The sequence below is a fragment of the Notolepis coatsorum genome, assembly GCF_963971535.1.
Source record: "Notolepis coatsorum genome assembly, chromosome: 8".
Lineage (NCBI taxonomy): Eukaryota > Metazoa > Chordata > Actinopteri > Aulopiformes > Paralepididae > Notolepis > Notolepis coatsorum.
Window position 1 is genome coordinate 31,772,751 of NC_140172.1, and position 25,996 is coordinate 31,798,746.

General features: G+C 46.4%; 1 protein-coding gene across 1 annotated transcript in view; it reads right to left on the reverse strand.

Annotated features, from left to right (window-relative positions):
• tmem132e (transmembrane protein 132E) overlaps positions 1–25,996 on the reverse strand; it is a 295,863-nt gene that overhangs the window by 85,250 nt on the left and 184,617 nt on the right. Inside the window, exon 5 of the mRNA XM_084319694.1 lies at positions 16,122–16,265. Coding sequence (XP_084175820.1) covers positions 16,122–16,265 — 144 coding nt within the window. The remainder of the gene's footprint in view (positions 1–16,121; positions 16,266–25,996) is intronic.

The window sequence follows — 25,996 nt, forward strand, 5'->3', positions numbered from 1 at the left end:
CTCTCCCTCTCTCTCCCTCTCTCTCTCTCCCTCTCTCTCCCTCTCTCTCCCTCTCCACTCACTCCTGCTCTTTCTCGATCTCTCTCGCCCCCTCGTTTTCACTTATCCTGGCACCTTGTGTCCCTCCCTCTACATCATTATATCCATCTTGCACGTTGCTGTCCCTCCTGACTTAGCAGATCCGGTGTTTGTTTTAATAATGCTTCTTGTGGGGCGGCTGAGTGGCGCAGTGGGCAAGGCGCTCGCCACTAACGCAGGATATGCTGGTATCGAGCCCAGCTCTCGGCGTTGCTACTGGCTTGGCCGGCCGTTGTACTAACACGATTGGGCCGTGTTAGAGGGTGGGATAGCCGGTGGGTGGGGATTGGACGTTGTGGACAGCGACTTCTACAGGTCGGTTGGGTGACGCCTGTACAGCAGAATCAGGAAGTATCAGGGGCAGCGTGAGCCTCCCATGCGTTACTCCTCGCCACTGAGAGATCGCGCTGTTCAGGTGAAAAGATGCAACAGCTGCCTCCTCGTGTACCGGAGGGGACGCGTCTATGCTTTCCACAACAAATTCGTGTTTCCGCGTTCGAGTTTTGCGCTCTGATTGGCCACGCGCGTTTCTGGTCATATGACATGTGCGCCAATTGTGGGATGGCAAGTTCTGCGCCTATTTCCGGGTCTAACAGCCTGCAAACTACCTAACGCCTAGTTTATCACTGGTTAAGCTTAGGCGACTCTTTCGCAGTTGGTTAAGGTTAGAGTTTGAAATCAGGGCAGGCGTTCTATCGCCATGCTCTAAGACAAACTCTAACCTTAACCAACTTCGAAAGAGCGCCTAAGCTTAACCATCCAAAAACTTGCGGTCTCACGATTGGCGCACATGTCACATTACCAGAAACGCGCATGGCCAATCAGAGACGCGGAAACACGAATTTGTTGTGGAAAGTATTCAGGCGTAGGGGACATGTGATGCAAGGCTTGGTCCTCACTGCAGCCGACCAGTGGGAGGCATAGTCTAGCAGCGTTCAAGACAGGGGAGGGGAGAATTGGAAATCCGAAATTGGGATGGGATAAAAATAGAAAATGGAAGAAAAAGTGGATTAAAAAAAATAATGCTTCTTGTGCACCCACGCACGCGCACACACACACACACACACACACACACACACACACACACACACACACACACACACACACACACACACACACACACACACACACACACACACACACACACACACACACACACACACACACACACAGACACACACACACACACACACACACACACACACACACACACACACCAGGACCGCCTCATCCACCATTCCTGACATACTGTACACTAGTTTATTTCTTAAAACAAAAGGGGGTTAGAAAAGCAAGTAAATAAACTAATACAGTTGCTGTGAAGAAAAATGAGAACAGTGTAATCTGTTTCAGACGTTGATAACAAAACAACAACAACAACAACCACCACCACCACAATGGAGATAAGCCTTCAGGCTACAGTATATTGTGTTTTTATCCTCAGTGAATTCTAATATGTAATGACTGCAGTTCATTGTTGTTTTTATTTTATGTGATTTTTTTATTACTATAGGCAGGTGACTTTCCAAAGCATTTTTGGCTTCATTTTGCCCTCCCGAGTGGGTTTCTGCTGTCGTCAGATGAAAACCAAACACATATCGGCAAAAACAAAAGAGAGAAGAGAGGAATCTGATTAGAATAGATCTGCATGACTGCGGGGTATGAGTGATGTGCTCTGGAAAAACACAAGTGATGGCAGCGCTCAACCTTTGTCAGGCCCATTGTGAATCTTTCCTTTCTGTATTCAGAGGAAGGCATTATTGAACTGTCAGGCTGTGTGTGTGTTGTGTGTGTGTGTGTGTGTGTGTGTGTGTGTGTGTGTGTGTGTGTCACTGTGTGTGTGTGTGTGTGTGTGTGTGTGTGTGTGTGTGTGTGTGTGTGTGTGTGTGTGTGTGTGTGTGTGTGTGTGTGTGTGTGTGTGTGTGTGTGTGTGTGTGTGTGTGTGTGTGTGCGTGCGTGCGTGCGTGCGTGCGTGCGTGCGTGCGTGCGTGCGTGCGTGCGTGCGTGCGTGCGTGCGTGTGTGTGTGTGTGTGTGTGTGTGTGTCCTGGCTTGAAGGGCCTCACACTGCATTAGTCTCTGATAGTCCAATGTCAGGAGTAGCGAAGCATGTCCCTTCAATAACACGCCGCCTAATATCTTTTCTTTTAAAGGGGGAGTGTCATCCATTTGAAGGATTCACATATATTAAGCCTGTGTCCCGGGATGGTCCAGTCAGAGTTTGTGAGCATGCACCACTCTCTCCTAAAGCTAGAAATCAGAGAGGGAACCCTCCAATCTGTGATGTCATGTGGTGGATGTAAACTCTTGACACTGCTTCTTAGACAATGAATGAGGTACTGACTTTTTGGGCCTGTAATGTTTGTGTGAGCTCTTATTGAAATGAGGTTTCAATTATGGTGTAGTCCTATTAGCAATGCTGGAATATAAACCACATTTTGATGTGAGAACTTGTGAGAACATGTGCATGTTTACAAACATATAGAAATAACTGTCCTGGGGCAGTTCTTAAATTCTTAAAATGGGTGGTATTGACTGAGAGGGTTAAAAGGAAAATGCAGACATTATGGTAAATGCACTTACTGTCAGACAAGAAGATAGATACCAATTTGCTCTCTGTGCGTTCAGTAAGAAGCTATCATGCTGCAATCTACAGTAGCCTATAGATTAGCACAAATTAAACACTTGGCTAGCTTGCAGCCGGATAGCTTTCGACTAAACGTACAGAGAGGAAATTGGTATCTATCTTCTTGTCTGACTCTGGAGAAGATGGTAAGCACATTTCCCATAGTGTTGGTGTGTTGCTTTAAGTCTGAAACAAGTACACACCGTGCAAACAGATTAAACACAACATATCATGTGACTCTACAGCAGGGTTATTATAGTTTTTAAATGGGCAGTATTAGTTTTGGCTTTTATTTCCTTTTTACATTTTTGTTTTAAATTTAGTTTGTTTCAGTTGAAGTGGGTTTTGGTAGTTAATTTTTTTTTTTTTTTACATTTTAAAATGTTTGGTTTTAGTTTACTTTTCATCAGTGTCAGTATTAGTTTTATCTATTTTTTTTAATTATAATATGGGGGGTATTTGTCAGGGACAGGATTTAAGAAGTTCAGAAGGTATTGTGTAATACAACACATCACTTTAAGATATGGTGACCATATTTAGATTTCCAAAAAAGAGGACATGCTGGCCCCAGCCTCGAGATACATAATGATACTCAAAGTTTACTCACATATGCCTTATTGTTATTCTATATTTAAAGTATGCCTCCTCTGTATGGATAGAAAATGATTATTTATATTATATAACACAATAATATCTCTCTATAACCAAAGACACACCAAACCAAAGTTCCTCAACAATCAACATGCTTTATTATGCCTAAAATGATCTCTCGGACAAATCTCAATGGCACACGAATAACTTAAAAATCAACCTGTAACAAAATAATAGCTCTCTTTTCAAGTCTTACTGGACAACAATAAATAACAAAAATATATTAAATAATGTTCTAAATAATACCTCTTCTTTTTTTATCCACTTTTTCTCCCATTTTCTATTTTTCTCCCATCCCAATTTTTCGTATAATCCAATTCAACCCTCCCCTGTCTTTGAACGCTGTTTCATGCCTCCCACAAGCCGGCTGCAATGTGGACGAAGCCATACATAGCACGAGTCCCCTCCGATACTCGAGGTAACAGCAGTCGCATCTTTCCACCTGCGCGGCTCGATCTTTCAGCGTCAGGGGTCTGGGCTTTGGAGGGGCCCTGCCCCCGTCGTTTCTTGATTCTACTGCGCAGCCGCACCAACCGACCTGTAGGAGTCGCTGTCCACAACGCCCGATCCCCACCCATCAGTTTCCCTCCCCCTAATACTGCCAATGTGTATTAGTGCAGACGACCAGCTAAACTGAAAGCAATGTGGAGTGCTGGGCTCGAACAGGGAGGCGAACCTGTTCGAGCCCAGTCTCCAGTATTCGTGGTGAGCGCCTTGCCCACTGCACCACGTAGCCGCCCAAATAATACCTCTAGAAAATCCAGCTTTAACAAATTATCTCTGTATCTTTTCAATGTAAATAATAAAACAGTATAACCTCACAAAGATACTAATCTAATTATTTTAAAAGTGCACTATGCAGTTTTGGATTTGCACATTTGCATAACTTTCCATTAGTGAACATGACATATTTATTACCTATGTTTATTATATAAATCAAACCAAAAACATTTTGAGGCACCATGAACCAAATATACTGCAGTGGAGGTTTCTCTATGACAACACGTGAAATACAAATTCACTCATAATTCATAATTATTATTAATTTACATATACCTATATATGTAAGGGATAATGTATAGCTACGAGGTCATTGTCGCAAAATAATTGACCGACACAGAGTTTAAAATACAGAGGCGCAGCGCCGAGGTGTTTTAAACGTCAGTGAAGGTCAATTATTTTGCGACAATGATCGAGTATAGCTATACATTATCCCGCTTATTACATGGCTAACTTACTAACAATATACCTAATTCATCGACAAGACTAGATCAAATGAAGACGCAGTTGTTCTGTGGCTCTGTCAGCCCAAATAAAGTGATTATTATTATCGGCAGCCGGCAGGTCTCTGGTCTGATTGCATGACTGAGTGCATCTGTGCATATGCTGAGCAGCACTGATACAGTGTTGTAGTGGGCTTGATTGCGAACAGCTGCGCACAGCGGTCATTATTGTCCCACAGCGGTCATTATTGTGTGATAACGGACCTCTGACGCGGGCTATTGACCAATCACAAGCAAGCATTTCGGCGAATGTGAAAACGCCATGTAATAAATATATTTAATTATTATATTTTTTTTTTATTATAAATGTTTTCTTCTGTAAAAAAAAATCCAGTGCATTTTTTTTCTTCAAAAATGGCCAAAATTGACAGCTCTGAGCAGGCCTGCACTGCAGTATTGCCTGCAGTAATTATTCGTGCAGAATATCTGCACAGGTTGACCCATTGTTAAATAAATAATAAATAATAGCCAATCGAAATAGGCTATTAACTTCATCTAAGCACGGACTGTGCAGTTAAACTCTTGCCATTGAATGGAGGATTTAATGATTGACAGCCCTTGACATCCAATACACGGAGGTTGAATGATTGGCAGCCTTGCAAATCCAATCAGAGTCTGCCTGGTAAAATACATGCAGGACTGCAGCTGGGCTGGCATCAGTGTTCTAGTCAAAGTTGTGTTCCATCATCTCACGTGTGCATTTTGCCTGAAGAAGAACATTAATTTGCCTAATATAATCATTCATATTTTAAGATCTTTATTCACTTGTTCACTTATTGTTGTGCACTGGATGATATATCTTTTTTTTTTATCTCAGTTGAAGACTAGTGTAATTGTAGTTGACGTGAACGTGCCATCTTGGACAGTGAAGGCAAGCTAACTTGTAGCTAGTAGTTTACAGTACAGCTGTAATAACACACAGTAGGCTAAATTAAACTTTGCGCCAACATTAGGACCGAAGTATAAACCAGCAACTGAGCAACATGAAGAAGTGGACTTATGCACCTGGATCAGAAAAAGGTAAGTTGTAGTGTTTGTAAAATGAAAGCCTGATTAGCCTGGATGCTAACGTTAGCTAACTGTTTAGAGAACAATGTTGTTAACTTGGCGGGATCATCCCTATGTTCCCCGGGTCCTATGTTCCCCGGGTTCTATGTTCCCCGCTTTGATTGATTAATAGATTGAACATTTTATAAATTTTTATTATTTTATTAATTATTAATGTCCGCCTTGTTTCTAACGGTTAAGCATAGGCCCTCGTTCGAACTGGTTACGGTTAGAGTTTGGAATCAGGGCTGGTGGTCTAAAATTTTCAATCTATCAATCAATCAAAGCGGGGAACATAGAACCCGGGGAACATAGGACCCGGGGAACATAGACATGCTCCCAACTTGGCTATGTCACACATAAACATAATGTAATGTATCACGTTGGCTGCTAATGCAGCCTGCAGATAATATTTGCATGTGCACTGTGTTAGTGTAAATGAATGAATGTTGCCGCTAGCTTGTGGCTAGGCTAGCGTTCTTTGCTAATGGCTAATGTTAGCTAGCCGAATTGTTTAGACTTGATTAAGGGATTGAATGAAACGTTGTTAACTTGGCTATGTCACATATAAACACAATGTAATGTATCACGTTGGCTGCTGGCTGCTAATGCAGCCTGCAGATAATATTTGCATGTGCACTGTGGGTTAGTGTAAATGAATGAATGTTGACGCTAGCTTGTGGCTAGGCTAGCGTTCTTTGCTAACGTTAGCTAACCGAATTGTTTAGAGACTTAAGGGATTGGAACGTTGTTAACTTGGCTATGTCACATATAAACACAATGTAATGTATCACGTTGGCTGCTGGCTGCTAATGCAGCCTGCAGATAATATTTGCATGTGCACTGTGTTAGTGTAAATTAATGAATGTTGCCGCTAATTTGTGGCTAGGCTAGCGTTCTTTGCTAACGTTAGCTAGCCGAATTGTTTAGAGACTTAAGGGATTGGAACGTTGTTAACTTGGCTATGTCACATATAAACACAATGTAATGTATCACGTTGGCTGCTGGCTGCTAATGTAGCCTGCAGATAATATTTGCATGTGCACTGTGTTAGTGGTGCTGCCTAAATGAATGAATGTTCGCCGCTAGCTTGTGGCTCAGATCTAGTGCCTCTGTGGAGGAGGAAGTAAACATTGCCAGGCAATCTGGTCAATGTAGTTCTCCCTCTTTTCACTCAGTTAAAGGAGACATGACATGCTGGTTTGATGAAATGTATAGTGTAAATGAAATGAATAGTGTATGTATATTCAATAGTAGTATTGATAGTATATTAGCCACTGTATACTGTACATGGTCTGCTTGGTTTGATCGGGCCGCCGAGCCATGGTCTGCTTGGTTTGATCGGGCCGCCGAGCCATGGTCTGCTTGGTTTGATTTGGGGGAGTGGTCTGCCCTGCGGGGGGGCCCCGACATATTGCGCAACGCCACTGCATACCATTAACTCAGAAAGGTCTGTTTTTTTTATTTTTTTTTTTTATCTTTTTCCCCCTCCATTTTCCTCCGATTTTCTCCCATCCCAATGTTAGTCGTTATGCCAATTCCCAATCCCCTTCCTGGTCGCTGCGCACTTACCCCCCACAGTCGGTCTGTGAGAGTGGAGGCTACCACGTGCTTCCTCCGACACACGTCCAGCCAATCACCGCTTCTTTTCACCTGGCAGCGCGGATTCTCATCGAGAGGGCGTAGCGTGTGGGAGGACCACACTATCCCCCTCAAGTCCTATCCGCGCTTAGCAGGCGCCCCGACCGAACTGTAGGAGTCGCTGTTTACAACGACCCGGACCCACCCCGCCAGCTTCTCCCACCCTCTAATACAGCCAATTGTATTAGTGCAGACGGCCAGCCAAGCTGGTGACAACCCGGATTCGCAGCTCCGGGGTTGGTGACGAACGCAATCTCCGCTCGGCCACCTAACCGCCTCAGAAAGGTCTGTTTTATTGAAATCATCACAGCAGTATAGTTTGTTTATACTTCAGAAGGATGATATTTAAACATGGTCCCCAAAATGAATGGAAGCGAATGAGGAGCCTGACACCTGGGAGAAATGGGGGTGTTGCAGCGTTGGGGATGTTTAAAAAATATAATTTAATATATAATATAATAATTGTGCTTCACCTAAAAAATTGCTCAGCAGCCTCCACTGATATACTGTAAGGCTACTAAACATTTTGGCAGTGTCAGAGTCTGGAAATGTCTTTTTTCCAATCAATGCATCTGTAGCTGTTGTGATGTTTCACAGTATGAAACGCCAACGCATTTACAGCATCCTCTGTTTTCCTGGGTCTAACAAAGAATTCGGTAAACTTTGCAGACGAACTCTCACCTTGCACAGCTTTTTAAAATGTTTCTCTGTGTCCATGTACATTTGAACCTTAACTGCGTCGGAGGGGTTGCATTTTTCGACGAACATATAATATACTGTTCGAACAATCTATTTGTTGCCGTTCGAATTTCATCTCTATCAACCAATTCCGTGCCTCGGTTCTTGAGTTACATGACGATATGTCAGGCGAGCATCTTTTTACACACCGCAGGTCTTTGAAACCCGGACATTTTCATGAATTTATAAAAAAAAACTGACAAGGCGTGAAAAGAGGACATGTCCAGGCAAAAGAGGACGTTTGGCCACCCTACTTTAAGAAGGCAATTGACTCAGTCATGTAGATGTGCCAGTCTCAATAAACATCACTCATCAATGTTCACACTTGCCCTGTTGACAAGTTTGATCAAAGGCATTTTATGTATTATTTGTATGTTGTTTTAGTTAGTTTTACAAGGACACAATATAGTTAGTTTGAGTTTTTAGTGTAGTTTTTATTTATATTTCAGTTAACTAAAATGTTTTTAGTTAGTTTTAGTTAACTGTAATAAACTTGAGTATGTGTTCTCTGCTGTGGGATGAAAACGTATCTCCAAACGGGTAAATTCTTCAGAAAAAACACCTTGTTTTTGGATCAAATACCCATAAGGTTCTACATTGAGGCTCTAAATGGGCCATGAAAAAAAAATTGTCATGAAACTTGACATAGTTTCACACCTTGTGAAAAAGGATAGTATGATGGTAATTTCAGGCCATTGTATACATCATTTACTATGGTACTACCATGGTAAAAGTTATGTATCACCATGTTATGTATCACTTTTGTTTTTAAATAATACCATGGTATAATCAAATTTAAACCATGATACCATGTCGATAGTAATATCATGGTATTTCCAAAATGTTTTGGTCATGATGATGAATGATGGAAATACGATACGTCTTCATAAGGGAAATAATGTGATTGAAGTAAAAACAGATTCATGATGCGAGGTTTTCGCCCAACAGCAGTGGTCTGTGAATCCTGGTCTTATCAGTAAGGACGGCAAAGTCTCGACGTATTTCACAAAGTCTCATCTATTTTCAAATATATTGGCTCATATTTGCCCCTGGGGCTTCCCAGACTGCGGAGCGCTGATCTGAAATCACTGTTCATTTCACCTACGGCATTGCTTTCATTATGATCTACAAGGCGAAGCTGATTCTGTATCAGCACCGCTATACCCTTTATTGGATTCTCTTTAAAATTGTACACCTTTAACTCTTCACTATTTTCATTGTAATAGACGGGAGGAAATGACAACAGGGCAATCGCATCGTCCTCATCCTCAAGTGTCCTTGATCAAAAACTGCTCCGGCAGGACCACGCAATGGTCAACAGTGTCAGACTGTGGTTGTACTGGGCAGCTCCTAGTGGTCAACAGTGTCAGACTGTGGTTGTACTGGGCAGCTCTTAGTGGTCAACAGTGTCAGACTGTGGTTGTACTGGGCAGCTCCTAGTGGTCAACAGTGCCAGACTGTGGTTGTACTGGGCAGCTCCTAGTGGTCAACAGTGTCAGACTGTGGTTGTACTGGGCAGCTCCTAGTGGTCAACAGTGTCAGACTGTGGTTGTACTGGGCAGCTCCTAGTGGTCGACAGTGTCAGACTGTGGTTGTACTGGGCAGCTCCTAGTGGTCAACAGTGTCAGACTGTGGTTGTACTGGGCAGCTCCTAGTGGTCAACAGTGTCAGACTGTGGTTGTACTGGGCAGCTCCTAGTGGTCAACAGTGTCAGACTGTGGTTGTACTGGGCAGCTCCTAGTGGTCAACAGTGTCAGACTGTGGTTGTACTGGGCAGCTCCTAGTGGTCAACAGTGTCAGACTGTGGTTGTACTGGGCAGCTCCTAGTGGTCAACAGTGTCAGACTGTGGTTGTACTGGGCAGCTCCTAGTGGTCTACAGTGTCAGACTGTGTGGTTGTACTGGGCAGCTCCTAGTGGTCAACAGTGCCAGACTGTGGTTGTACTGGGCAGTTCCTAGTGGTCAACAGTGTCAGACTGTGGTTGTACTGGGCAGCTCCTAGTGGTCAACAGTGTCAGACTGTGGTTGTACTGGGCAGCTCCTAGTGGTCGACAGTGTCAGACTGTGGTTGTACTGGGCAGTTCCTAGTGGTCAACAGTGTCAGACTGTGGTTGTACTGGGCAGCTCCTAGTGGTCAACAGTGCCAGACTGTGGTTGTACTGGGCAGCTCCTAGTGGTCGACAGTGTCAGACTGTGGTTGTACTGGGCAGCTCCTAGTGGTCGACAGTGTCAGACTGTGGTTGTACTGGGCAGCTGCTAGTGGTCAACAGTGTCAGACTGTGGTTGTACTGGGCAGCTCCTAGTGGTCGACAGTGTCAGACTGTGGTTATACTGGGCAGCTCCTAGTGGTCAACAGTGTCAGACTGTGGTTGTACTGGGCAGCTCCTAGTGGTCAACAGTGTCAGACTGTGGTTGTACTGGGCAGCTCCTAGTGGTCGACAGTGTCAGACTGTGGTTGTACTGGGCAGCTCCTAGTATCAACAGTGTCAGACTGTGGTTGTACTGAGCAGCTCCTAGTGGTCTACAGTGTCAGACTGTGGTTGTACTGAGCAGCTCCTAGTGGTCTACAGTGTCAGACTGTGGTTGTACTGGGCAGCTCCTAGTGGTCTACAGTGTCAGACTGTGGTTGTACTGGGCAGCTCCTAGTGGTCAACAGTGTCAGACTGTGGTTGTACTGGGCAGCTGCTAGTGGTCGACAGTGTCAGACTGTGGTTGTACTGGGCAGCTCCTAGTATCAACAGTGTCAGACTGTGGTTGTACTGAGCAGCTCCTAGTGGTCTACAGTGTCAGACTGTGGTTGTACTGGGCAGCTCCTAGTGGTCTACAGTGTCAGACTGTGGTTGTACTGGGCAGCTCCTAGTGGTCAACAGTGTCAGACTGTGGTTGTACTGGGCAGCTGCTAGTGGTCGACAGTGTCAGACTGTGGTTGTACTGGGCAGCTCCTTGTGGTCAACAGTGTCAGACTGTGTGGTTGTACTGGGCAGCTCCTAGTGGTCAACAGTGCCAGACTGTGGTTGTACTGGGCAGTTCCTAGTGGTCAACAGTGTCAGACTGTGGTTGTACTGGGCAGCTCCTAGTGGTCAACAGTGTCAGACTGTGGTTGTACTGGGCAGCTCCTAGTGGTCAACAGTGCCAGACTGTGGTTGTACTGGGCAGTTCCTAGTGGTCAACAGTGTCAGACTGTGGTTGTACTGGGCAGCTCCTAGTGGTCAACAGTGTCAGACTGTGGTTGTACTGGGCAGCTCCTAGTGGTCAACAGTGTCATACTGGTTGTACTGGGCAGCTCCTAGTATCAACAGTGTCAGACTGTGGTTGTACTGGGCAGCTCCTAGTATCAACAGTGTCAGACTGTGGTTGTACTGGGCAGCTCCTAGTATCAACAGTGTCAGACTGTGGTTGTACTGGGAAGCTCCTAGTATCAACAGTGTCAGACTGTGGTTGTACTGGGCAGCTCCTAGTGGTCAACAGTGTCAGACCGTCGTTGTACTGGGAAGCTCCTAGTATCAACAGTGTCAGACTGTGGTTGTACTGGGCAGCTCCTAGTATCAACAGTGTCAGACTGTGGTTGTACTGGGCAGCTCCTAGTATCAACAGTGTCAGACTGTGGTTGTACTGGGCAGCTCCTAGTATCAACAGTGTCAGACTGTGGTTGTACTGGGCAGCTCCTAGTGGTCAACAGTGTCAGACTGTGGTTGTACTGGGCAGCTCCCAGGTGTGAATGTGTGTACAGACGCAGCGCTCAAAAATCAAACCAATTCTGCTGCTTGTCTGCTGCTTGTCTGCTGCTTGTTGCTGCTTGTGTGCCACTAGCACTCAGGTGTTCATTTTCGGGGGGCTGGTGGCTGGGCCAAAACTGTGAACAAAGGGGGGGTACTTAACTTAAGTGCTTCCCCAGTGAAGGGGTCGGGGGCTACTGCCCTCAGACCACCAAGATTATTTTTATATGGGCAGTCTGACTTGGGGTACTGACCATATATTAGTGTTGCAATGCATGGTAAGTAAACAGTGAAAAAAGCTAAGAAATCTGATGGGGCTGGGACATTTGGGACGAATAAAAATGTAAGATGAAAATCTCCCCAGCCTGTGGGGAGGCAGTGGAGGTGTGAAATCTGGCCCTGTCTAGAACAATAGGAGTCACAAAATCAGTTTGGAGTGGAGTGGTGGAGGAGTGGTAGAGGCGCAGTAGAGGTTTGATTTCTCAGCGCTGTATCTGTATGTGTGTGAGTGTGAAAATGGATAAATAAAGGTGAAGAAGTTGTTATAATACCACTGTCACGAGACTAGAGCACTGATTCTCAAACTTGTTCAGACCCCCAGACCCCCAGACCCCGACGACCCCAGACCCACAGACAGACCCCCAGACCCCCAGGCCCACAGACCCCCAGACCCCCAGACCCACAGACCCCCAGACCCCAGACCCCCAGGCCCACAGACACCCAGACCCCCAGACCCACAGACCCCCAGACCCCAGACCCCCAGGCCCACAGACACCCAGACCCCCAGACCCCCAGAACCCCCAGACCCCCAGACCCCCAGGCCCACAGACCCCCAGACACCCAGACCCCCAGGACCCCCAGACCCACAAACCCTCAGACCCCAAGGACCCCAGACCCACAAACCCCCAGACCCCCAGACCCACAAACCCCCAGACACACAGTCCCCCGAGGACCCCCAGGACCCCCAGAGGGATACAAATTGGGCAGCAGATCCCCATTCAATGAGATTTTGTCACAGGGACCCCATTTGAGCACATTTTTGCTGTTTGATATGATTACCTCCAGAATTCCATTATCCGTTTATACTGTAGCCGAGGAGATAAGAGGAGAAAATTAAACCTAGAATGGTCACTCTCGTCTATTCTTTCACTGGGCTAACTTCTAGTGAGTGAAATACTGAAATTAAACCATTCCCCACTTTTCTGAGGACTCTTTGGAATCCTCTCAAGGGCGACGCGGCCCCTGGATGTCACACAACACTGGCTTTGCTGGATCCAGGCCCATTCACACTGCCCAGGAAACCCACCGATGTGCTGGCATGTCCCCTTCTACACTAAAAATCACAAAATCACGTCCTCCTTTTGTTGCTAAGCAACACCGTGTTCGTTTATATACCAGCTGTTAAACATGGCCCAGACACGTTGTGCATCATTTCTTTGTACGTGTTTACTGTTTTACTGTCATCTGATCATTTTAGTCCCATGCAAATTGCCATCTCAGTCATTTGGGGTCGTAATTTGTTCTTGGTAGTAGCCTAGTATAATCAATACAGGGAGGTTTTTGATACATTTTCAGTGCAAATGTCAAATGAAGCTGCTGCACCTCAGCATAGAGATGGATAGTAGCCTAGTCCAGTGTGAATAGGCAAGGGGAAATATTTCACCAGATGAAGAGAAATGTAATGATTTCGGGAGCTTAGTCCGTGTCCATTCTCAACCTGTCGCAGGCTGACTGGCTGAGGAGTTTTACTTTCCGTCTCGGATGCCAGGATGTGGCAGGAATAATTCAGCGCCGTGAATGATGGAGATGAGACGTCTCTCTATCAAATCTGGCAACACAAATCCTCCAATTAAATTTGTGTCACTATGGTATACATTTTCTTTTTTGCGGGGGCAAAAAAGTGAGATTAACCGGAGAAATTACCAAAAGGGAGCACAGTGGGAGAAAGGGTTCAAGAACGAGAGGAACCTGAGGAAAAACGGGAGCGCTGGAAGGTACGCGATTATCTCCCTGAAAAAAGGTATTCCATCATGGCTACATATCATAAGTAATGCTTAAGAGAGACAGCTTTTTCTCCTTTCACGCAGAGCAAATGACTAGGTCGGAAGGGGGCATTTTGGTAGTCTAGAAAACACTGCTCTGACCTTTTCACATAGAACATGAAGCCAGCAGTAAGACGTCTTTTGAAACTAATGCATGAAACTGATGAAAGCTTATTCTGTCCGTCTGAAGTCTTCATATTATACCGCTTGGTGACATGTACGCACGGTCTGAGCTGTGCGTAGATATACGCACAATCTCAAGCACACGTTAATTTAGATAAATCCCACACTTTGCTTAGAAATGATCGTACACGGGGTGCCCCAGTGGCGAACCACATAGCGCGCTCAGCCGCGACACGGCCGACCCGGGTTCGATTCCCGAACCCATCGTTATTTGCCGAATGTCTTCCCCCCACTCTGTCTCCCATTCCTCCTCTGTCTCTCTCTACTGGACTGCCCAGTAGTAATAAAGCGATAAAATGCCAAAAAATAAATCTTGATCGTACACACGGTTTACGCACATATCTGTGCGTATGCACCATTGATAAATGAGGGCCTAGGGGTCTTTGATTAAACACCTGCTATCAGAAGAATAGACAGTACATGAGTACATTTAAAAGTAGAAACTTGTTTTACTTTTACTCAAGTGTGTTTTTAGCCAGATACTCTGACTTTTACTTGAGTACGATTTTGAGACGATACCCATACTTTCACTTAAGTATAATTTCTGGGTACTTTTTACACCCGGTGACATCACACTAGGGCTAGTTTCTACATCCAGGTGACGTCACACTAGGGCTAGTTTCTACATCCAGGTGACATCACACTAGGGCTAGTTTCTACATCCAGGTGACATCACACTAGGGCTAGTTTCTACATCCAGGTGACATCACACTAGGGCTAGTTTCTACATCCAGGTGACATCACACTAGGGCTAGTTTCTACATCCAGGTGACATCACACTAGGGCTAGTTTCTACATCCAGGTGACATCACACTAGGGCTAGTTTCTACATCCGGTGACATCACACTAGGGCTAGTTTCTACATCCAGGTGACATCACACTAGGGCTAGTTTCTACATCCAGGTGACATCACACTAGGGCTAGTTTCACATCCTGGTGACATCACACTAGGGCTAGTTTCTACATCCAGGTGACGTCACACTAGGGCTAGTTTCGACATCCAGGTGGCATCACACTAGGGCTAGTTTCGACATCCAGGTGACATCACACTAGGGCTGTCCTCCTGATTACCATTTGTTTGGGCTTCGAGGCTACAGTAGTAATTATCATCAATCAATCGTCATCGAAGCTTCATTCTTCTCATACGAGAGTTTCAATGGTGTGGGTAAATGAGAGCTGTGGGGTGGACAGGTTTTCTGAAAGTTGATATTGACATACTGTACGATGTCTTTGTCTAAGAACGGATTCTCAAGATTAACGTTAGCTTATTATTTCTATAAGCTATTTCTTACGCTGATGTAGGCACATCTTTGGAGGAGTAAAAAAAGAGGAGTAAAAAAAAAAAAAAAACACCACCAAAAAACAAAGCGTTGGAATAGTGATTTCGACATTATGACTTAAGCTTCAAAGAATTCGGCTCAGCCCTACTGTACATCACACGTTCAAAATGTGATCCAGACTAGACTCTTCGTGGGGGGGGCGGCTATAGGGTCCTTACTCAATCCACAAATGGGATTGTATTCTCACTCACATCCCCCGTGGCCGTGGGTGGTCTCCCTCTCCCTCCTGCCCTCCCTCCCTCTCACCCCCCGTGGACATGGGTGGTCTCCCACTCCCTCCCTCCATCCCTCCCTCCCTCTCGTCCCATGTGGGCGCGGGTGGCTATTGTTCCCCCGTCCTGAGACAGTGGTGTTGTCTCTCGGCCTGCAGTCATTTGGTTTAGCTGAGTGAATGAAGAGGAGATAAGGCAGCTAGACTCCGGGGACCAGGCGTCTCGACTAGACAGAGGAGCCGGGGGAGCGTTTCAAAAAGCATATTATGGAGCCATTACTGCTCCTTTGTAGCCCTATCGATTCAGATGTACTGTAGCATTTGAGTACAAACATCCATTGATCCATCCGGGAGATCAGACGTGAATTGAATCAAGAGCACATACGGACAAGAACATAATGCAGTTTGGATGCTCTCTCGTGATGTTATCATGACTAAGGGCACAGGGGCTCTCTATGTGTGTTAGGGGTTCAGCCTAGTGGCGGGTTTCCGTTCTCTAAAGCGTATCCACACATGTGGAAATTGTTCTCCATGTGTGTGTGTGTGTATGTGGCCATATTGACCGTACCTTGACGATGTCTTCATTGGTGGACTTGCACTCGACGAAGGAGGAGATGTCGGTGACGGTGCCGCTCATCTCTATGGAGACCATCTTGACGGGGATAGCAACGGTACGCCCCGTCAGAATGGCCGTGTTGATGATCTCAGTGTCCTGTGAAGGGAAAGAGAGGAGATATTCACAAAAACGATTTGAGGGAGAGAGAGTGGGTGAGCGAGAGTTAAGTATTACACCAGTGCGGCTGAATTCAAAATAATTTGGGGTCCACAGAAAAGTGCAGCGTTTCAAGCTATGCCCAGCGTTACACCAAATCTAATTTTGCCCGGAGTCCAGGTTTGATGGCTCTCATCAATTGAGGTATTCATTTCGAGTTGGCCTTAAACCTTCCAATGAGCAATTGGATGGAGTTGAATGGATGAGGGCGGGGGGAGGGAGAAGTGCACAAATGTATAATGAACACCAATCATCCTTCTGGACACGCCGTCATGATTTCCCTTTTCGCTCCAATATCAAGCTAAAATTGTAGGCTAGACAGAGGGGTGGTTGAGCTCTGTTTCAGGTAAGGGTTAGGGGTGAGCGTGGGGGGCGTGAGTGTAATAGTGAGTGTAGGGACGGACCACTTCTCTGATGACCTAAAACTGTCCCCCACCGCTAAGTGAGTTGCATATGCGTTTAACCCTCGAGTCAACCTATAAAAAACCCACTATCTGTCTCCCTAGTGACGGAAACTGCGAAACGTACTTGTTTATTGCACAATGTTACTTGTTTATTGCACAATGTTGTTCTATTGGATTCTATTATATGTTATTACTACTGTATTGCACATCGTTGCGGGCAAGACCACCCGCATTTCATTGTATACTTGTATGCCGTGACAAATAAAACTCTTGACTTGACTTGACTTGACTTGATCTCAGTAAAAACATATCTTTTACATGTATTATAATAATATAATAATAATAACTTTATTTGTATAGCACTTTTCATACAGAGGTTGCAGTTCAAAGTGCTTGTTCCAATATTCTTTCATGAATATCATTATTAACTTCAGTCCTCACCATACATATCGAATATTTATCCATTTTCAGGATTTGAACCATTTCTTAAATTAGGGTTAGGGTTAGGGGGTTAGGGTTACCCTAACCCTAACCCCATAACCCTAATCCTAACCTGTCCAGTTATGCAACTAGGGTGAAAGGTGTGACACTTTGAATGCCAGCCACGACATAACACGTGTTAGCCGCCCGCCCCCTGAATGCCCACCACGACAATTAGCGTGACATTTTTTATTAGCGATCTGAATTCATATTTCATCAACCGAGTCTACCGTTGGGAAACCAGCCCCACCAGGAGCTCAGATGTGAAAAAAGCGCCCCCTATCGTCTCCCAGATGGTAATGCACCCTTTTGGAATGGACTCAATGAAAATGGATGAGAAAAAATAACTCCGGAATCCACATTTGACTTCTCACGCATGTAACCGGAGATGATCCCAGTCATTGTGGAGCCTCAGAACAGCGTGTAATATGTGTTTTACAGTATGTAGCAATGGATCAATAAAAAGATCGATTTTTGGAATGGCGATCAGGAATTGGAATAATCTTGTTGGATACCATCTGATCTCAGGTAAGGAATCTATTTTACCAGTCTTAGGATAATCAGACATGTTTTCACTGAGATATAAGCTTTTCCCCTATGTGTGATATGGCTGTTTGGCTGTGCGAGCGATCAGGAACTAAGAGAATCGATTTTCAGCTCGCGGCACCAGCGTGCATACGTACACATATACTATCGATAATCTAGCGTTTATTTGAAAACGATTCATAAATGGGCCGAAAAATTACAACGTTCTAGAATATTCCAGTACAGGGCGTTTATCACGGAATCTTTTTATTTTTCTTGAAAACGAGGGCTTTTCAAAATGCTATAAAACGGAAGTGAACCGATAAAAAAACAATCCGCTTCGACAGTGTTGACTGGAAAATGAGTCATTAATAAGCAACGGGCAGATTAGACACATAGCCATAATTTAAAACATAGATTAGGCGATATTAACGCTAACATTGAAGTGGATGGTGGGCATTCAAGCACTAAATCGTGCGCCCCCTGCTGGGCACTGAAAGTGTTAATAGTGATACATTTTTTTTTTTAAACATGGATTATTGTAATGTAGGTCAAAGATTTGATACTGAGCTACTTTCCTGGCATATACATAAAATATAGCCAACGCTATCCACAAACACAGGTGAAGAAAACCCTAACCCTAACCCATTTGACCAGAATTGCAACAAGGGTGACTCGAGGGTTAAATAAAATATAGTTTTGCTGGCTCTACAAAGGGTTAACCCCCTCACGTTCCCGCTGGATGAGAAGTAAGAGTTTCTATTGGTTTGTGTTTGCTTTGCTCCTACCTCTGCTGCATGCTGCTGCGGGGGTGGGCCTTGTTACCTGAACAGCGCGGCAACAAGGAGGACGAGAGCTGGAGACAAGTGTGGAGGAATATAACCGGATCAATGAATGTACTTAGTCAAATATAGACTTGGTTAAACACAGGTTTATTATACCCAGACAGGTACAAGTAAATCAAGAGTTACGGCGGATGACTCAATGGAGACATTGGCCCGATGTGTCCCCATGAGAGAGCTCCCACAATCCAGCGAGACGTAGGTCTTTATAGTGGAGAGAAAGGGATTGTGGGTAGAATGGCCCAGGTATTGGATTGCAGGAGGGGGGCCGGGAGGGGAGAGGGGTGAGTTATTCCACACAAGTCAAAATAGAACAGACCGGCATCTCCGTCCATAACATAATGGTACAGTACCGGTAGTAGTCCCCAGGTTACCGTCGGTAGTGTGATAGTAAAGGGTTAACCATCTGTAGTGTGGCAGTGAAAGGGTTAACCTGCTGTTGTGTGGCAGTGAAAGGGTTAACCTTCTTTGCATTGTTGCAGTGAAAGGGTTAACCGTTTGGTAGTGCGGCAGTGAAATGGTTAACCAGCTATACGTATGGCAATTACAACAGGACAGCTGTTTCAATTGCAAATCACTGGTGGTTGTTGATACAGACAGCATCCCAGTGGTAGAATAACCACAATGATGCAGGAAGGCACCACTGTTCCTTTTACACTAGAGTGAGTGTTTGGAACTGGAGACTACTGCTGTATAATAAAAGCCTATAGTCCAGCTGGCTAACTGCAAACTAAATGCAGATTGATGCAGAAACTGATTGATTGAATGAAAATTGTATTAACAGATTGCAGAATGGGTACAATACAGTACGGCTCAATACACACAATTGTTAAGGGGATGCAGACCAGAGAACGACTTTCGTCTTGTTTACATCAGGGTGCCCCATTTTCAATTCATAATGAATTGTAAGTAAGTGTGCAACTAGCTCCCCCTGAGACAGAGGGAGAACCCAGGTAGGGAGAAGAGAGAGAAGTGAACAGGTACACATTTAGACAGAGATTTATTGTTAATTCAAAGGGCACATCCTTGTTATTGAAGCCGGAGCAACTAACCACATTTTCTACCACTTTCCAAATCAAACCTACACCCTTGGGTGTGAGGTTGAGGTTAGGGTTGAAGTGAGGCTTAGGTTAATAAACAGCGTTTTAAGAGAGAAAACAGAACCTGAACTCTCCTGCACACCTTCTAGACACCACCTAGTCCTACACCAGGTGTCAGAACCTGAACTCTCCTGCACACCTTCTAGACACCACCTAGTCCTACACCAGGTGTCAGAACCTGAACTCTCCTGCACACCTTCTAGACACCACCTAGTCCTACACCAGGTGTCAGAACCTGAACTCTCCTGCACACCTTCTAGACACCACCTAGTTCTACACCAGGGCCCTCATTCATCAACGTTGCGTATGCACAGATATGTGCTTAACCCGTGCGTACGACCATTTCTAAGCAAAGTGTGGGACTTATCAATTTGAACGTGAACTTGACTTTGTGCGTATGTCTACACACAGCCCAGAGCATGCGTAGCTGGCGCCCTTTGGTAGAATATATTATTACAACAAGGAAATAAGCTTCTGTGCATCAGTTTCAACACTGGCGTGTTCTGTATGAACCGTAATTCATTATAGTTCATTGTAAAATAGCAACAGTCGTGTAATTATGGTCAAAACCCTATAAATAGCATTTGGAATAATAGGTCTTTATCTCCGAATGAATGCAGCATGGTTTATATAGCGTTATCGGAATATACGGGGTGTACTGACTGACTGCGCTCCGTGTAGCTCAACTCGTTATTATTTTGCGCACAGACCGCAGAAACACGGGAACGTTTTGATTATATTTAAACGGCTTTACGTTAAACGAAACAAGTGGAATTTCGAAGCTGTAAGCAGAATACAAGTCATATGAACACCCACGATATAGTGTTCTTCCCCATTCCTACTGTATAAGAAAGAATAAAAAACGCATTGCAATGAGAACAGAGGGTGTATGACATGTGTATTACAAAACCCTTGCAATAATGTGTGTTCTGAAGGATCAGATTAAACCGAATATATATATTTATTTATATATATATATTTAATTGTATTTGTATATCCCCTGATATCCCTTGTATATTCCTTGTACAATATGCATTGAATATCCCTTCTAGTCTACTGAACATCCCATAATAGTCTCCATTCTACCATTGGACGAGACCTTGGTGCCAGGTCGCCATACCCCTCAGACCAGGTTCAATCGTACCGCTCAACATGTATGGACAAGTCCTAGTTCCGCGTAGGAATATGTCTACCGCACCACTAATGGTACTATTTGTTCATAGTGCGTATATATACTGCGCTATTAAAGTAGAGCCTTCTTTTAGTCCAGTTCCTTACCCTCCAACAGAGTGACAGACGCAAAAGCCTCCCCGCGAACCACGTGTGGGCAGTAAGGCCAATTCGGCCCAGTATCGGCATTGAGACATCGTGTATATTAATATTTGAATAGTCATATTTGGCACTATATCGTCGAGTTGGACGTATTCTATTAAGCTAATAATAGTCTATTCATATGTAGTGCCTCGTGCGGTAAGAGTTCTATAGTAATCAGCACCCCCATCGTTTCGGGCATCAGCTGGACGCTTATCCAGGGTGGTTGACCCCACGTGAAGCTGCACCCGAGGAGCTCCAGGCCAAAGAGCGAGTGGACCTGTATATTGGATTATTCTACCGACGACGGTTAGCCTTCCCCGGCTTGGATTATGCTTTGAGTACTTTGATTATTCTATGGATAAAGGCCAACACTGCGGTGTGTTGGAAATACCCCCCCCGGAGAGGACGACAGGTGAGAAGACGCTCTACACGACGAGGTCGCCTCACGTCTCTCCATCGTGGACCGGAGGACGCCGGCCACAGAGAGTCCAACTGCTTTCATCTGTGGATCGAGGATCGCTGGGCACCGGGTCGCACGACTGTGGGCTCTCCCAGGATACCCTCGGCCAGATGGGATACAGCCAGACTCTACCCCCCCCCTCCAGCTGTCCTACAAGCAGTCGGAACCTTCCCCTAGTGTATCCAGCTATATAATCATTCAAGTATCATTGCTATTGTTCCCTAAATATTCCAGGTTGTATATTTGCTTCCTGCGCAATCAGAGATTGGACATTCGATATTGATCTACCTACGAATACTCATTTGCCATAAAAGTGCATACTATTTCAAATCATAAATGTAATTAAGTGATCGTTGTACATACCTTTTGCTATGTATTATTATTAAACGCAGACTTTCGATTTGGTACATTTGTGTTGGATCCGTTTCATCAGGTGGGAGTGTTTATCATAATTATTTATACCTAGTACTGGGTGGCCAGAGTCTAAAGTACAAGAGGTAGTGGTAGTAAGTATCATATCTAACAATACAGTCAGGGAATTGTACCCCTCACTTACAATTGGTCCTTCGAGCCGGAGGGTAATCAGTGTAATATTAATATAGTGTTATTAATATTAAAATGGCCTATGATGAACACTCCACGAAACGATCCTCCTAACCAACAACGCCCGCGGCGCAAACGACAGCTCCCTCAGTACCTAGAGGCTTACGCTGTCAGTCAACAACCTAGTCTTCTACCAACAGTAAACGCGGTAAAACTAGAAAGTAAAATTATGTCTAACCCTAACGAACAGGCTACCCCGACCATAGAGGCCCCTATGGGTTCTAACGTAACTGACCCAGCTCACGGTGGGGACCAGGGGGAACCAGACATGACTTTACACCCCGCCAATACCGAAGAAGTAGTCCCCGACGAGTCCCGGGAGGAAGACAACACTACCGAGAGAAAACTCGGCACGGAAGAAGATGAGGAGAGCACCGTGGAGATAGAGCTCCAAGACTCCGCACGGAGTACCCCAAGGGACGGCTCCCCTATACAACCGTCTTCTCCCAGCGAGGCAGAGAGGACACTACAGCAGGCATTCCTCGTCAGCCTGAAAGCCTCTACTGAACGCGATAGACTCCAGGGTGAACGCGATCGATTGCAGATACAGCAACGGAGCGAAGAAGAGCACATACGCCTGGAAATAAGACGCATTCAGATGGAAGAGAATATGGCAAGAGACCGGGCCGACGCCCAGCGCGCCGCCACCGGTGCCCAGAGAGAATCGGATCTCACCAAGCGCGAAGCCGAGCGCGACAGAGCACAAGCGCAACTAATAGAACAGCTGATCAGAAGGACAACACCCCCTCCCTCCACCAGAGGCTCCAGGAACTCGTCTAGACATCACTCCAGGGCGGCATCCCCTAGCCGAGTAAGCGACCCTGAACTTGACCAACAGACGAGGTTTATACCCCCCGCAGACCCCCTTCCCCAACCGGTCCAAGCGAGACCCAGCCACCGGGAAGGAGCAGCATACACTGCGGAGAGGCTAAATCAGAGACTACAAGCCCTGGATGACCTAACGGAAGACGAAGAGGAAGAGGAGGAGAACCACGCCCGACGACAGCACAGTACTCTACCGGACCAGGAGGTCCAGTACAGCCCAGGCTATACCCCCGCGGAGCTGCGCTACAGACCCCCGACGCTATTCACGGGTGAGCACGACGCACGACCCGCACCGAGGAACAGCACCTGGACCAGCGGGCCATGGTACACAGCCGGTACCAGCCCACGCCAAGGAGCAGGAGGAGACTCGCCTAGGAGGCCTCTCCCCCAACGCTCGCCGATGTATCAACAATCCGCGTCATACATTGGCACACCTATGGTACCAGACTTCACCCAGGAGAACCGGGCCCAGTATACGGAGCTCCGCATGTGTCTGGAGACAATGTTGGTGGATGTCATTGATGAACGCCATAAATACGCGATACTACTGAAGCATTTAAAGGTACCCCGCGCGCACAACATAGCGCTCGCCTACGCCACTTCCACGACCCCATACACCGCAGCGCTGGTAGCGTTGGACCAGAGATATGGACGTATATGGGATTACGTGATCCAGGAGATCAGGCACATCGACCGCCTACCCCCAGCAACAGACAATCGAGCACTGGACGACCTGTCCATCAGAGTGCAGTCCCTAGTAGGGATGCTGGGAGCGCAGAGGGAAAAGGGTAGGCATGAACTATACGCCAACTCAAATGTAGAGAGGATCTTGGAGAAGCTACCGCCCGCCCGACAGGAGCGCTTTAGGCGGCAGAGAGACCACCGAGACCCTAATGGCCCCGAACCGAACCTCCTCGATCTAGCCGACTTCCTGGCGAGAGAAGTCAGCAGCTTACGGCTAGATACATTCGGACGGAGCACCCCTGGCTCCAGAGAAGGAACCAGGAGACTAAATGATGGAAGAAGATCGGTGACCGTCATGCACCAATCGGAGTCAGTGCCAAGCAGTAGGAGCCACAGTACCCCCTCAAGAAAGGAGAAGTGGAAGATAGTGTGCCCCTACTGTGAGAAAGAACACTGGCTGTCACAATGTGACTCATTCCCCAAGATGAATGCGGAGGAAGCGAGTCAATGGATAAAGTCCAACAGACGCTGTTTTCGCTGTGCGCGATCACACATGGCAGCCGAATGCCGCTTAAAGAAAAAGTGCAGTCGGTGCGATGGAGCCCATCTGGACATACTCCACGACAGTAACAGACGGCGGCCTCCACCCGCACCATCAAGCAGCAAAGCAAGCGTCATGTACATCGACCCCGCCAGCAGCAGCGGAGCCAGAGTGCTCTTAAAGGTAGTCCGTGTGACATTGAGCTACCAGAATAAAGTCATGGACACTTACGCCGTCCTTGATGACGGGTCAGAGAAGACCCTTCTGCTCGCGTCCGCTGCGGCCCAGCTAGGGCTGCGGGGGAGCGAAAACCAAATGACAATTCGGACAATAAGAAGAGATTTGAAAACGATAAAGGGCGAGAATGTCTCATTCTCTATCGCAGCAAGCGGCCAGCCCGAGCGACGGTACAGGATTACAGACGCTTTCACCAGCCAAGAAATAGGACTCTCGCGGTACACATACCCCGTAGCCAAGCTGATGGAGAAATATGTACATCTACGCAAGCTACTGATCCCACTCATAGACGGTGCTACCCCGACACTGTTGATAGGCTCCGACCATGCAGACCTCATTGTCCCGATAGACCGGGTTCATACCGGACCCAGAGGCTGTCCTGCAGCAGTCGAGACCCGCCTAGGATGGACTCTCCAAGGCCCACTCGCCAAATCTCTCAACCGAACCACAGCCACTAGCTGTCTCCACTCCCGAGTCACAGAGGGAGACACCGCACTCCTGCAGCATGTAGAGAGGCTATGGACCTTAGAACAAATGCCCTTTAAGAACGAAAAGAAAGACATTCGCTCTAAAGACGACATCTACGCCATTAACCTCCTCGAGACGGGAACAAAGAGAGTCCCAGTCAGCGGCGTGTTGAGATACGCCACGCCACTCCTGCGGCGGGAAGGGATGCCTACCTTTCACGCAAAGAAAGACGCCACAGAGCGGTACCTACTAAACACAGAGCGGCGCTTAGCCAAGGACCCCGCCCAAGAAAGTGTATACCGCGCTGAGATTGAGAAGCTCATCACAGCGGGACACGTCACAAAGATTGACATTAAAGAGGCCGACCATACGACTGAATCGTGGTACGTGCCCCACCACAAGGTTCATCACAACGGCAAAGACCGCATCGTGTTTAACTGCAGCTACCAGATCGGATCCCAAAATCTGAATAAAGAGCTATTGCCCGGTCCTACACTCGGCCCCTCCCTACTAGGCGTACTACTCCGCTTCCGCCAGGACAAGGTGGCTATCAGCGGGGATATCAAAGGGATGTTCCTGCAGGTGAGATTAGTAGAGGAGGACAAGCCCCTGTTGCGGTTCCTATGGAGAGAGAGGCCAGGAGATGAGCACCCAGCCATCTACCAATGGGAAGTCCTCCCTTTCGGAACTACATGCAGCCCATGCTGTGCTACATTTGCACTACAGAGACATGTCGCAGAGGACCCAGCAGCGGACGAAGAGGTCCGACACAGTGTGAAGAACAGCTTCTACGTAGATAACTGTCTACAAAGCGTTTCGACCCAGAAAGAAGCCGAGGCTCTCCTACATAAACTCCGCGCCTCTCTGATCAAAGGCGGCTTTGATCTCAGGCAGTGGGCCAGCAGCGATCCGCACGTACTGCGCAGCCTCTCCTCCGAGGACAAGGCAGCGAGCAGCGAGACCTGGATGGCCACAATCCCAGGAGAAGCCCAAGAGATGACACTAGGACTAGTGTGGCGCTTCAAAACAGATTCGCTCCACTATAGACACAAACCCCTGACCACGGAGCAGGGAAGGTCGACGGCAATACCGACCACCAGACGGAGTGTGTACAGAACACTCGCCCGACAATATGACCCGTTAGGATGTATACTACCGTACACCACCAGGGCAAAGATGATTGTACGA